Source organism: Osmerus eperlanus, chromosome 2 (assembly GCF_963692335.1).
Source record: "Osmerus eperlanus chromosome 2, fOsmEpe2.1, whole genome shotgun sequence".
In the NCBI taxonomy this organism is placed as follows: domain Eukaryota; kingdom Metazoa; phylum Chordata; class Actinopteri; order Osmeriformes; family Osmeridae; genus Osmerus; species Osmerus eperlanus.
The window spans coordinates 21,024,418-21,039,128 of record NC_085019.1 but is presented as its reverse complement, the minus strand read 5'-3'; the positions used below and the strand labels follow the sequence as shown (position 1 = coordinate 21,039,128).

Sequence of the window (14,711 nt, the reverse complement as noted above, 5' to 3'; positions counted from 1 at the left end):
CACACACACACACACACACACACACACACACACACACACACACACACACACACACAGAGAGAGAGAGAAAGAGAGAGAGAGATAAAGACAGAGAGCGAAAGCCAAAACCACCTTGGACGAACGAACCAATAAAGCTTTTTGGTTTTGAAAACGCTATCGTAAAGACCTTTTGTTTGTCGTACTTGCCTAGGTTGTTATAGCAACCTCAAAGATGGCGGCGATGGCGGCTGGAGATGAACGTGCTGCAGCTGAAGTTTTGAGAACACTTGCCAGACAATTGAACTGTCTGAACGAAGACAGCAAAAACACGAGAAAACGAGCTCTTGAGGCAATCAAAAAAGAAACAATCGATAAAGGGCTTTCAAGCGGCGTGTTACAGGAGGTTTTCCACAGTCTTCTGAAGTCTCTACTGAAATGCCTGTCAGACCCAATGGAGAGATGCAGGGAGACTGCTATTCTCATGATTGGAGAGTTTATTCGTTGTGTACCTCAACCGGAGGTTTCGTTACCGTATCTAATGCCCTGTCTGTCGCAGCGGCTCGGTGGAAAAGAGATCCTGGAGCCAGCAGAAGAACTTCGGCTCGCCATGATGGAAGTGTTGACCCTAACCGTGGAGGTGTGTGGGAAGAAACTAGTTCCATATCTCGACGACATGATTAAGATTCTGCAGAGAACTATTGTCGATCCCTTTCCGGATGTCAAAAAGGAGAGCTGCAAATGCACTGTCAACTTTGCAAAATGTGTACCGGGTAAGTTTAAGCCTTGTTAGCTATGTGTTTTGGAACAGAGTTGCCATGGTAGCACGGCACGCTGCCATCTTTGCTACTTGACCTATTAGTTGTTGGTTCTTTAGCTTCACAATTCTGAAATATTTTTTTTCTTTTCGTATTCCCCATGACTAATTTCGAGATGTCTGGATAATTTAGCAGTGTTAACGCGTTGAATAATTGGTGGTTCGGTACAGAAGCTTCAACAACAATAACAAACGATACCTTTCTCCTCAGAACATTTCCACATGCAGGCAGAAAGCTTGGTCAAGCCTCTGATGCAGAACATCTCTCACCAACACTCCCGGGTAAGAGTGTCAATCATCCAGGCCACCGGGGCCGTCATCCAGTATGGCAATGGAAAGAACGTGGATGACGTCCTGTCGCACCTTGCTCAGAGGCTGTTTGACGATTCTCCACTGGTGGGTATAGTCATGGTTGAAACATATTTAACATCTTGCACTTTGGTAAATTGAGAAATAGTTGTTTTTTGTTTTTACTGTCCTGTCTATGAGGACGTAGGGATGTATTTTTATGGTCTAATGTCCTCTATTTTCGTTCATTTCTTTTGTCTAGGTGATTATGAAAAAGTGGAGTTATGCATCAGAAGGGAACCTTTTTTTTGTAGCAGGTTTTATGAGCCAATCTTGGGAGAAAAGTCACAATATTTAGTTTAAGACTTTGGTGCATGACACGAAAACAAAATAATCAATCTACTTCAGTTTACTGCTCTGTCGGAAACGCGATCAATCTTATTATGTGCGGAGAAGAACATATTCACACAACTAGTAGTTTGTAGTAAGTTTAATAGTAACTGATAGCCAACTGCTTTATCTGTTAACACCCCACACCACCACCACCACCTTCACCTCCCCCACCCCTCCTTCCCCTTGTCCCCCCAGGTGAGGAAGGCTGTGACTGAGGTGGTGGGTGACTGGCTGCTCCACCTCCGGGACAGGTACTCCTACTTCCACAAGCTCATCCCCCTCCTGCTGAGCGGCCTCAGCGACGACATCCCGGAGATCAGGTACCAGACCCCCCTGGGGGTTCTCCACCACGCTCACTTCCTCCTAGATCTCACATCTCAACTCATCTGGACAGGTGAAAGCATGTGTCCGTCCACACGGCTATGACCTATCCCAATCATGTTAGATCTGTGTGTTTTTTTTCTTTTCTTTTTTTTTACAATCAAGTCATTGTGTTTGTGTCATCTTGTTTAAAGTTTGATTTGGGATGGTTGCATGACCAGGGTTTAATTAATTAAAAAATGAAACAAAAAAAAGAACTTCTCTGTGGTTAAACCAAATATCCCAGAACAATATATTGTTCAATCTGAGTGATCTCGTCACACGGACCGATTTTGAGCGTTATCTCTCTGCCCGAAGGCTGCTGGCTGCAGACTTGTGGAGACAGACTGGCTCCCAGTGGGAGCAGGAGAACCAGGACGACCTGAAGGACAAGATGGACTTCCTCCTGGCCCCCCCCGCCCTCTACCCTGCCGGAGGTGAGTCCCAGACCCTCCATGACGACAGACTCCAGGCCGGGGGCTCTTAGCACCGAGAACAATCACATTCAGCACCAGATTTGTATTCAAGCTTCAAGCTGTTCATTTAAAATTCGGGCCTCCAAAGATCGCTCTTGGCAGAAGAACTTTGTGACCTCGTTAGGAGTTTTGCTGTGGTCCAGGACACCCCCCCACCACCACCACCCCTCTCCTCTGATCCAAGTTTCCACTGTGGCTAAGTGGGTCAGAGACGGGGTGAAGGGCAGCTTGTAATGCTAGCTGTCTCTGACTGACCTCTGAGATATAGGATCAGGATCCTGGTGCATCTGTACAGAGTATGGTCTAGGATTAGGTAGTGGTTTATACAGTATGATCTTGGATTAGGTTCTGGTTTATACAGTATGATCTTGGATTAGGTTCTGGTTTATACAGTATGATCTTGAATTAGGTTCTGGTTTATACAGTATGATCTTGAATTAGGTTCTGGTTTATACAGTATGATCTTGGATTAGGTTCTGGTTTATACAGTATGATCTTGAATTAGGTTCTGGTTTATACAGTATGATCTTGGATTAGGTTCTAGTGTGTCTACACACATCATGCATTAGATATGCAGTACATGGAATGTGTTGGTAAAGTCCTGCAATATTGTGATAAAACGTGATAAATTCTTTGAGGAATGTGACCCCTCGTCCTTGGGCTGGAGGTCATTAAGGCTTGTGTGTCAGTCCTGACAGCCGTGCAGGATGTGATGAACGGCTGCAGAGTGTTGACACGCTGGCCCCTAACTCCCTCATTACTATCACAGTTCAAGACTGAGGGGGGGGAGGGGGTTTGAGTAATGGCACAGCCTATCGAGGGTAGGGGAGAGGTGTGTACACACACACATACACACTCTCTCTCTCTTTCCTGGTAACTCTCCTGGTAACTCTCCAAGTGCTTATTACTGTCTGTTACTAGTGGCATTTGTCAACTGGTCATGTGATGAGGAAGTCGCCTTATCCCCGGGTCAACCTGTCTGTCTGACTGTCTGTCCAAGTGCCTGTCTGAGTGTCTGTCTGTCTGACTGCCTGCCTGTCTGAATGTCTGTCTGTCTGAGTGCCTGTCTGTGTGCGTGCGTGCGTGCCTGCCTGCCTGCCTGCCTGCCTGTCTGTCTGTCTGCGTGCCTGTCTGCCTGTCTGTCTGAGTGCCTGTCTGCCTGCCAGTTTGAGTGTCTGTCTGCCTGTCTGAGTGCCTGCCTGTCATTTCCATGGCAGTCAGCAGGTGAGTAGCCCCACCCCCCTTTTCCTTTCAGCACACAGAACAAGAACACAACATTCTCCTTTGAATAGCCTCCCACCAATGAACCAGGGCACCACACTCTGTTGAAACCTGTAGGCTTGTGGATCTTGTGCCAAGAGCTTAATGTCTGAGCGGGGGGTGGGGTAGGTCGGGGGGGTTGTATGGATCGAGTTATTGTCGGATGATGTCACCCCCCCCCCCCCCCCATCAGCCTTTACTCCCCACTGATTTTGAAAGGTGTAATTTCCCCCCCTGTGTGTGTGTGTGTGTGTGTGTGTGGGGGGGGGGGTTATCGCTCAGGTGAAAAATACCATTAGCTCCTTTTATTACTGTGATTAAGAGGGGAGGCCGGGGGGGGGCTGGGCTGGGTGTCGCTCGCAGGTGCAGGGTCCGTGGTCTCCTCCAGAACCCTAATGACAGTGTGGCTAGCCCAGGCTGCCGGGAAGGCAGGCGCTGAGATGGGCAGAGTTAAGACCGGGGCCCCGGGGGGCCCCTGGATGTGTTTGGGCCTGAGCACTGGAGCTGCAGGTAGAGGTGTCTCAGGATACAGGGAGTAGGTCAGTGCTAGTTTTAAATTGCATGTTGAACTACATAGCTGAGCTACCTAATTCGCCTCCAGACATCTGTTACACAGACAAGCCACCAAGGCCAGCCAGACCGCCAAATACATTTGCGGAAACAAATATGCGGTTTAGTCGAAAAGGCTGGAATCTGGCATGTTCTGGGGGGGGAGCGATGGAAAAGGTTTCTCACCTTGCAAATGAACATTAGTTTCTAAAATGACATCTGGATGCTCCGTCCACTGTAATCTATGTCTGCGTTGGGATGCAAAACAAACACCCTGGATATTTGGTGTCCTTTATAGTTTCTAGTAATATCGGGCCAATATATCCCCCCCCTCCCCACACACAATCTCTCTCTCTCGCTCTCGCTCTCTCTCGCTCTCTCTCTCTCTCTCTCTCTCTCCATCTGGTGTAGATCCACAACCCTGCTCCCTTCTGGAAAGGTCACTGTTTGTCTGTGAGGGACTCCATAAAGAGACCAACAGACTTGTTATGTCTTGCACACTGTCTGACGGACGCATCCTCCTCTTCCTCTCTTCCTCTCTCATTAGAGGGACAGAGGGCGGGAGGGAGGGAGGGAGGGAGGGAGGGAGGGAAAGGGGATGAAGGGAGGCCGTGTGGACAGCTATTTGAGAATGTGTTCCACTTGCTCTGACAAGCCCCCGGACAAGAGGAAATCTCCATCGTAAAGAGATACGCTTCTGGAAAAGGGGATTTTGAGTGGATTCTACTTCGGTGCACAGGGGACAGCTCTAAGCCCTGAAAAAATATGGAGGACAATCCATCTGCCTCGAAATTTTTTTTTATAACTTTTTGGGGGTTCAGTGGAAAATTCCTTAAACCTCAAAAGTCTTTGCATCCCCATACGGTTTACTCTAATCTCTTTTCTCTCTCTTTCTTGGTCTCTCCCTCCCCCCCCCTCCCCCCAGTGGAGCGTCCCGGGCTGGGCTGCAGGGAGCTGGTGGTGAGGAACCTGTCCCGGGTGCTGCCGGCGTTGGCGCGGGACGTGACGGACTGGCTGGCGTCGACGCGGCTGAAGACGGCCCGCCTGCTGGCCGTGCTGCTGCTGCACGCCGAGGACCACCTGACCCAGCACCTGCAGCCGCTGCTGGCCGCGCTGTACCGCGCCGCCGCCGACCCCGAGGGCGAGGTGGTCACCCACGTGAGTGGGCGCGGGCCGTTCGAGGGGCGGGTTGAGGAACGGGGGGGGGGGGGGAAGAGTAGGATGAGGGAGAGAGAGAGGTAGAGTTAGGCACAGTAAATGAGGAGAGAGAGAGAGAGAGAGAGAGAGAGAGAGAGAGAGAGAGAGAGAGAGAGAGAGAGAGAGAGAGAGAGCAGCTGCAGCATGCACCAGCGTCAAAAAGCCCCAGTCCCCCAGTCCCAGCCGGGCCCAGGTGTGGGCAGCCGGCCGCTCCGTGCTCCGAGAGCCCAGTCCGCAAACAGGCTCCACCCCCAGGAGGCCCGCCGCTATTTCCACTCACCACGTTCCTCCCATTCTCAGCGGGTGTGGGGGTGCGTTTGATGTGGTGCCTCGTTGATGCCCAGCCAGCCTGATCTGTCGGGATCACTGCGGAGCAGGATACAGCTGCTGGCCTTACAGTAGACAGGGTCTGGTGTGTGATGTATGGCCTCCCCGGGCCGGCTGGTTCTGGATCAAGGACTGGGGATGCACCTGTTTGCAGAGGAAGCTTCTGGTAGCGGGGAGGTTTATCAGCGGCAAGATGATACATGACTTGGAATTATGAATTATTTTTTCCTTCCTTTTTTTTTTTTTTTTTTACATTCTGTCTTGCTTGCTTTAATCGTTAGTTTTTTAAATATAGTTTTTGTTGTTGTTTTTCTGTCTTTGATTTGTGATCTTTCTTCCTCCTCTGTCTCTACAGAGTCTAGCAGCCGCCAAGCTCCTGGGCACCTTCGTCAGTCCCGAGGTCTTCCTCAAGCTGCTCCTGGCCCACGTGGAGACCCCCTCCTCCTCCTCCTCCTCCCCCTGGACCCCCCTCATGGTGCTGGGGGCCGTCCTGGAGGGATGCTCCGCCCCCCTGCTCAGGCCACACCTCCAGCAGGTGGCTGACACGCTGGCCCAGCCGGACGTGTGCCAGGGCTCCCAGCAGGTGAGACCACACCCTCCTCTGACCTCCAGGGGGGCCAGGTGGGCGGGCAAGTCACTTTGGGTTGCCAGGTTTTGATTTGCCAACCCCCTCCCTTGACTTGGGGTTGCCAGGTTCTGCCTCGCCAACCCCCTCCCTCGACTTGGGGTTGCCAGGTTCTGCCTCGCCAACCCCCTCCCTCGACTTGGGGTTGCCAGGTTCTGCCTCGCCAACCCCCTCCCTCGACTTGGGGTTGCTAGGTTCTGCCTCGCCAACCCCCTCCCTCGACTTGGGGTTGCCAGGTTCTGTGAGTGCCTGTGTTTGGCCTGTGAAGTTAGTGGTTTCAGGGCAGTAACCTCTGACAGCAGCTGGATAGTCCCTGCTGACTGTGTTCCATTAGAGACATTTCACCATACATTGGATTAACTCTTATCAAGGCTTTTTGGGAAAGGCGATTTTTTAAGGAATTACTCCCCTGGTAGTTCAGTGGGTTTCACTGAGTAATGCCCCAAAACGCTGACTTAGCAACAACAAAAGTTGGGCATAGGTTGTTATTCATGTCTAACATTTCAAAGTTGATCTTTTTAGAAGAAAAAGAGCTCTCCGTCCTCCCGTAACCCCATGCTGGAGAAAAAAGGCTGTTCAAATAACTCGCCGGCCCTGACAAAATCCCTGATGTCTCTGAGTGGGGAAAATATCACAGAGACCTAGGCTGTCCGCTTGTTCCAAGTTCATTTCCTCTTGGATATCAAAATAACACCTCTGTCTCTGTCTCTCTGTCTCTCTCTCCCTCTCTCTCTCTGGTGAGAGGAGGGTGGCCGGCTGCAGTGACTCACCCGTACCCACTGCCCATCTCCCCCCTCTCTCCCGGGGGGCCTGGAGGAATTTCCTCTCTGGGTTAATAATAATAAAAAGTCTGCTAATTTCTCCTGACCTCTCGGCCCAGCTTCCCTGAACACTCTTTAAACAGTACGGGCAGAGCTGACCGAATGTTTTTGATAGATGTTGGGTCTTTAAACCCACTCGTCCACACACGCACACACACATCACTATTCCCATGTACCTTTCTCTGCCTCTCTCGCCTTCTCTGGCCCTGGCAGGCAGGGGAAATGGACCCCCCCCTCGGCCCCTTTCTCTACCCCCCACCCCCTGGCAATGTTGCCGGACGGACTGGGTCCCACGCTTCCTCGCAGATGGAGACAGACCTCTGCTCTCTCTCTCTCTCTTTGTCTGTCTCTCTCTCATTCCCTCGCTCTCTCTCTCTCCTCCTCCACTGTCCTCTATCCTCTCTCTCTCTCTCTGTTTCCCTCTCTCTCTCCTCTTTCACTGTCCTCTCGCCATCGCTCCCCTCTCGCTCTCCTCTCTTTGTCTCTCTACCTCCCCGCTCTCTCCCTCTGTTGTCTCTCCTCCCGTCTTAGCAGAGCCATTACATTGTCCTCTCCGGAGCACCTGCAGAGTTCTGGGAGCAGGGAGAGACCATGACCAGGTCACCCCCGAGCTGTAAATAACCCTGAGCTGCACCTGCATCCCGCTCACACACACACACACTCTCACACACACACTCTCACACACACACTCTCACACACACACTCACACACACACACTCTCACACACACTCTCACACACACACTCTCACACACACACTCTCACACACACACTCTCACACACACACTCTCACACACACACTCACACACACACTCTCACACACACACTCTCACACACACACTCTCACACACACACTGTCACACACTCTCACACACACACTCTCACACACACACTCTCACACACACACTCTCACACACACACTCTCACACACACACTCTCACACACGCACTCTCACACACGCACTCTCACACACTCACTGTCACACACACACTCTCACACACACACACACTCTCACACACACTCACACACACACTCTCACACACACACTCTCACACACACACTCTCACACACACACTCTCACACACACACACTGTCACACACTCTCACACACACACTCTCACACACACACTCTCACACACACACTCTCACACACACACTCTCACACACACACTCTCACACACACACTCTCACACACACACATTCTCACACACACATTCTCACACACACACTCTCACACACACACTCTCACACACACACTCTCACACACACACTCTCACACACACTCACACACACACACACTGTCACACACTCTCACACACACACACTGTCACACACACACTCTCACACACGCACTCTCACACACACTCACACACACACACTGTCACACACTCTCACACACACACTCTCACACACAAACACTCACACACACGCTCTCACACACACACGCACATACATAACACACTCACTCACGCACACTCATACTCACACACATACACCCAGTTTGACATGCTTGTGAACCCACACCGGTAAAACCACATACTTTAACTTTATTTCTATATTACTCACTTTCTCTCTCCCCCACACACAACCAGACACTCGCCCATTCAGAGCCAGCGCTAGCCACAGACCATGACTTAACAACTTGTTATTGATGCCCTTCTGATAGTATTTAGACATGCCGTCAGAGAGGAGGGTGGGGGGATAACTGGAGAGGGAGGGGGAGAGATTGAAGGAGAGGGGGAGTGGGAAGGAGAGAGGGGTTGGGGGAGAGAGAGGGGGAGAGAGAAGGAGGGATGAAGGGAAGAAAGGGGAGAGAGAGGGAGTGGGAGAGAGAGGAAAGGGGGAGAGAGAGGGAGTGGGAAGGAGAGAGGGGTGGGGGGAGAGAGAGAAGGAGAGAGAGAGGAAGGAGGGAAAGAGAGAGGGAGCTGCCCACCAGCTGGCCAGCTGAGAAACACAGCACGGTGCCGAAGGACTTGAGGGTCCGGGGGTTCGGGCAAAACAGCCTTTCTAAGTTGCGGCCTCAGACTGCGTGCGTTTTGAACAGCAGCCTCAGTGATTTTCTCAACAGCGTCCTCTTTTGAGCCCAGCCAACATCAGAGGCCCCGTTCTCTCGTGCGCTCGGGCGAGGGGAAAGAGGTCGGACTGGCACACCAAAAAACAACGACTCCTGAGCCATGGAGGAATGAATATAAATCATGTTCAAAGCTCGGGGGGGGAAGTGATGGTCTGGAGAGGGGCAGCGAAGCCGCTGTGCTCTCACTGATCATGGAGAGGAAGAACCAAACGCGGAACATGCTAGAAAAGAAGCGGTTTTTGTGTGTGTGTGTGTGTGTTTGTACACAAACTGCCACAGTTTGTTTAGAAATCCGTCTCAAATTCCCCAAATTGCGTTTCCCCTCTGGAGTGGAGAGGCCCCACTACAGCAAACACACTCATAGTTAACAAACACACACACACATCCCAACTGAGGGAAGTTGGGTCGCGTGTTGCCATGGCGACGGACGTGTAGAGGGGCTACGCAGACAGGCAGGCACAAAGAAGATGGAGAGAGAGGGAGAGAGAGAGGGAGGGAGAGAGGGAGCCTTGAGAAGAATCAGAAGACATATTTACTGCCATCCACTTCACAGAGAACTCTGTCAGGCAGTGTAAAAACGGCTGATCTCTGGCCGTGAACAGAGGAGGGGTGTGATGTCTTCTATCATCTTGTCGTGGGCAAACGTCCGCCTCTTGAGAAGGGAGGGAGACATGAGGAAGAGAGGGAGACATGAGGGAGAGAGGGAGACATGAGGGAGAGAGGGAGACATGAGGGAGAGAGGGAGACATGAGGGAGAGAGGGAGACATGAGGGAGACATGAGGAACAGAGGGAGACATGAGGAACAGAGGGAGACATGAGGGAGACATGAGGAAGAGAGGGAGACATGAGGAACAGAGGGAGACATGAGGAACAGAGGGAGACATGAGGAAGACATGAGGAAGAGAGGGAGACATGAGGGAGACATGAGGGAGACATGAGGAACAGAGGGAGACATGAGGAAGAGAGGGAGACATGAGGGAGACATGAGGAACAGAGGGAGACATGACGAAGACATGAGGAACAGAGGGAGACATGAGGAAGAGAGGGAGACATGAGGGAGACATGAGGAACAGAGGGAGACATGAGGAAGAGAGGGAGACATGAGGGAGACATGAGGAACAGAGGGAGACATGAGGAACAGAGGGAGACATGAAGACATGAGGAAGAGAGGGAGACATGAGGAAGAGAGGGAGACATGAGGAACAGAGGGAGACATGAGGAAGAGAGGGAGACATGAGGGAGACATGAGGAAGAGAGGTAGACATGAGGAACAGAGGGAGACATGAGGAAGACATGAGGAAGAGAGGGAGACATGAGGAAGAGAGGGAGACATGAGGGAGACATGAGGGAGACATGAGGGAGACATGAGGGAGACATGAGGAACAGAGGGAGACATGAGGAAGACATGAGGAAGAGAGTGAGACATGAGGGAGACATGAGGAAGAGAGGGAGACATGAGGAAGACATGAGGAAGAGAGTGAGACATGAGGAAGAGAGGGAGACATGAGGAAGAGAGGGAGACATGAGGAAGAGAGGGAGACATGAGGAAGAGAGGGAGACATGAGGGAGAGAGGGAGACATGAGGAAGAGAGGGAGACATGAGGAAGAGAGGGAGATGGGGGGGGGAGATGGGGGGGGGGGGAGTGTAGAAGAGAAGTGAGAGTTAAGAGGAGTGGAGAAGAAAGGAGGGCGAGGAAGGGCTGGGGCTTATGTGACAAGCAGCCTCACCTGTGAACACACCCCCCCGGGTCATGGCCCCCCTGTGCGTGCGTGTGGGTGGGTGTTTGTCCGTTGCCCATGGCAACGCCAACACCTGTCAGGAGAAGGAGGGAGGCCCCTATTGGATAGGAACTCCCAGCTCACTAGCATGTCAGCAGAGAGCATCCGTGTGTGTTATTAGTGTGACAGCAGTGCGCACACACACACACACTCTCCCCGGAGCGTGCGGCAGCCAGAGAACCAGGTGTAGCTGGAGCAGGTTCCAGGTGTGTGTGAACACACACACCATCATTACACGGCTGTGTAACTTTTTCCGTTCCCGTAACTCCTTGACCGTGCGGTTTGTGTCGCTGCCCGAGTGTCTGGTGTCTCTCCTCGATGTCTGCCAGCTTCTGGTCTCACCTCTCTGTCTCTCTCTCTCTGTCTACCCCCTTGGAGAGCTCCTGCTGTGTCATAGGGAAATCCTGTGCCCCCAACACACACACGCACCTCCTCCTTGCGGGCCGCCCACCACCGCCTCCCAACAGTAACCGCTGATGACAGGGAGGATGTGTCTGGGCAGCTCCTGTCATGAGCGTGCTCAGTGGAGCTGTCACAGTCTAGCTCAACAGGGGAGGGGGGAGAGTGACCCCCCCCCACCGACCGCCTGCGAGACAAACACATTTCCTCATTCCTACGACCTTCCTCCTCCTCTCTTCCTCCTTCTCTCATCCTCCTCTCTTCTTCCTCCTCCTGTCTTCCTCATCCTCCTCTCTTCCTCCTCCTCTCTTCCTCCTCTCTTCCTCCTCCTCCTGTCTTCCTCATCCTCCTCTCTTCTTCCTCCTCCTGTCTTCCTCATCCTCCTCTCTTCCTCCTCCTCTCTTCCTCCTCTCTTCTTCCTCCTCCTGTCTTCCTCATCCTCCTCTCTTCCTCCTCCTCTCTTCCTCCTTCTCTCTTCCTCCTCTCTTCTTCCTCCTCCTGTCTTCCTCATCCTCCTCTCTTCCTCCTCCTCTCTTCCTCCTTCTCTCATCCTCCTCTCTTCTTCCTCCTCCTGTCTTCCTCATCCTCCTCTCTTCCTCCTCCTCTCTTCCTCCTCTCTTCTTCCTCCTCCTGTCTTCCTCATCCTCCTCTCTTCCTCCTCCTCTCTTCCTCCTTCTCTCTTCCTCCTCTCTTCTTCCTCCTCCTGTCTTCCTCATCCTCCTCTCTTCCTCCTCCTCTCTTCCTTCTTCTCTCATCCTCCTCTCTTCTTCCTCCTGTCTTCCTCTTCCTCCTCTCTTCTTCCTCCTCCTGTCTTCCTCATCCTCCTGTCTTCCTCCTCCTCTCCTCTCTACATCCTGTGGGAGCTGCCTAGAGAAGAGGTACGGCTCCCCCAGTGGCTACTTCAGGGACTGACAGTGTGTGTGTGTGTGTGCATGCACATGTGTGCACGGTCATGTCTCGTGTGCACATGCATGCGTCCGCGTTGGTGCAAATTGCGCGGGCTGCCACTTACGCTCTTAAGTGAACACCTGGAGGGACACCCCTCCCCCCCCCCTCTACTAATGACGGGGCCACAGGAAGGCAGGCCAGGCTTTCAGAGCCAGCACCATGGCAACGGGTGGCGGCACAGCGAGCGGGGGGGGGGGGGGGGGTCCTGTGTCTTTGGTGTGGACAGGCTGTCAACCATGGGGAGTTGGACTGAGAGGTGTGTGGGGGGGGGGGGTGGAGGGGCGGGGATGAGGGAGGGAGGGAGAAGGTGGGGAGGGAGGGATGGAGGGAGGGAGAAACAGAGGTCCCAGGACAGCGTCGAGGACGGTCACGTTCGCAGGTGACGGCAACCGCGTACAGGCTCTTCTCTCCCTCCGTCTCTCTCCCCTCCGCATCTCTCTCCGCCTCTTACCTCTCCGCGTCTCCATTTCTTCTCTCGCTCCCCCCCCCCCCATCTCCTCCATTCTCTTCGTGGCGCCTCACCTCCTCTCTCCGCCCTCCCCAGGGGGTGTATCTGGAGCAGCTGGTGGTGTGTGTGGACGTGCTGCTGACTCTGTGTGGGCCCGACTGTTCCTCCGTCAGCCTGCAGCTCCTGCAGGTGCTGCTGTCGGTCCAGAGTCTGTCCCCGGAGCCCGGCCTGGCTGACAAGGTGAGAGTCTTTCTCTGTCTCTCTGTCCGAGTGGGGAAAATACCACAGAGGCCTAGGCTGCCCGCTTGTCCCGAGTTCATTTCCTCTTTGATATCAAAATAACACCTCTCTCTCTGGCTCTTGCTCTCTGTTCCTCTCGCTCTCTGTCTCTTTCTCTGCCTGTCTCTCTCTTGCTCTCTCTCCCCTTCTGTTTTCCACTCTCTCCCCCTCTCCTCCCCCCCCCCCCCTCTCTCTCTCTCTCTCTCTCTCCCCTTCTGTTTTCCACTCTCTCCCCCTCTCCTCCCCTCCCCCCTCTCTCTCTCTGTCTCTCTCTCATCCTGGCGCAGGTGAGTGTGCTGTGGGAAGCGGTCATGTGAGGAAGACCGTCTCAGTGCCAGGGCCCAACGCCGGCACACAGAGCAGAGGGGAACTACCCGCTTAGACAGGGGAGCCCAAACGGCACCTTTTGGAGAGAGGAGCTCTTAAAGCCCAGCCGAGAGGGGGAGGGGGGTTAGAGAGAGAGAGGGGAGGTAGGGAGAGAGGGGGGAGGTGGGGAGGTGAGGGGGGGGGGGTGCACTGTCGAGGCAGGCGTGCGGGCGTCGTCGCACAGTTCCGTCGTCACGCCGTCGGAGAACGCCTCGCGGTCGACCTTAAATGACCGCCTGACACGGACGAGGGGGACGGCCAGACCCCGGGTCGTGTGCCGCACGGCCATGTGGACCGGGGGGGGCTGCCTGTGGTCAGAACACCAGCCCTCAGCTTCCTGTCTGGGTCCAGTCTGTGTGTGTGTGTCTGTGTGTTTTTCAGCATGTTGTCCACTCTGGGGAGAGAAAGAGAGAGAAAGGGATGGTTTGGAATGAGGGGTAGAGGGAGGGAGGGAGAGATGGTTTGTATGGAGGGAGAGAAAGAGAAAGATGGTTTGGAATGAGGGAGGGAGATGGTTTGGAATGAGGGGGACAGGGAGGGAGAGAGAGATTGGTTTGTATGGAGGGAGAGAAAGAGAGATTGGTTTGGAATGAGGGGGACAGGGAGCTGACTGGTGACCGAACCACTGTCACTGTCTGTCCTTTATGTCGGCCAACTTTCTGGGAGGGAGGGAGGGAGGGAGGTCAGGGAGGGTGAGAACAGCCTGGGGCGTTCCCGGACGTGGGTTCGTGTCCCCCGGGAGGGAGACGGGCCACGGCGTTCCCGGAATGAAACACCCTCGTGTCCATGGCTCCCAGTCACCCATGTCTCTGATTGGCTGTCTTTGAGGGAGGGGGGGGGGGGGGTCACTGGGACAAGGACTTGGAGCTTCAGACAGATTGTGTGTGGTGTGTCAGTGGGGGTTGGTGTGTCCCGACCCCCAAGGGGGGACACAATAAATGCCCCCCCCAGGTCACTTCCTCTGTCCTGTAGAGACATCAGTGTTCTCTCTCTCTCTATCCCCCCCTTTCTCCATTCCTCTCTCCCCACTCCCTTTTAGTTTTGTCTCTCTGACCCTCTATCTTCCTCTCTCTCTCTCACCCCCCCCGCCCCCTTTCTTTCTCTCCTCTCTCCCTCTCATCTCTCTGTCTCTCTCATCCTCTCTCATCTGTCAGAGTCTCTGTTTGTTTTTGGAAGGGTTTAGAGTGAGGTCTTGTGATGTCCAGCATTGTGTTACTAATGTGTGTCTGTTTTGGTTTCCACGGCGGCTAACGGCTCTTTTCCGTAGGTGACCGAATTCCTCAGATTCCCATAATTCCCCGAGCCATAAATGTCCCACTCACATCCTGTG

At 53.4% G+C, this 14,711-nt stretch overlaps 1 protein-coding gene across 1 annotated transcript in view; it reads left to right on the top strand.

The window, feature by feature from the left end:
• The first annotated feature begins 204 nt into the window (after positions 1 to 204).
• The window catches only part of LOC134014502 (dynein axonemal assembly factor 5), a 30,275-nt gene continuing 15,768 nt past the window's right edge, over positions 205 to 14,711 (top strand). The window contains exons 1-7 of the mRNA XM_062454001.1: positions 205 to 749; positions 1,005 to 1,189; positions 1,670 to 1,794; positions 2,153 to 2,271; positions 5,045 to 5,277; positions 5,999 to 6,226; positions 12,833 to 12,976. Coding sequence (XP_062309985.1) covers positions 212 to 749; positions 1,005 to 1,189; positions 1,670 to 1,794; positions 2,153 to 2,271; positions 5,045 to 5,277; positions 5,999 to 6,226; positions 12,833 to 12,976 — 1,572 coding nt within the window. The 5' untranslated portion in view covers positions 205 to 211. The remainder of the gene's footprint in view (positions 750 to 1,004; positions 1,190 to 1,669; positions 1,795 to 2,152; positions 2,272 to 5,044; positions 5,278 to 5,998; positions 6,227 to 12,832; positions 12,977 to 14,711) is intronic.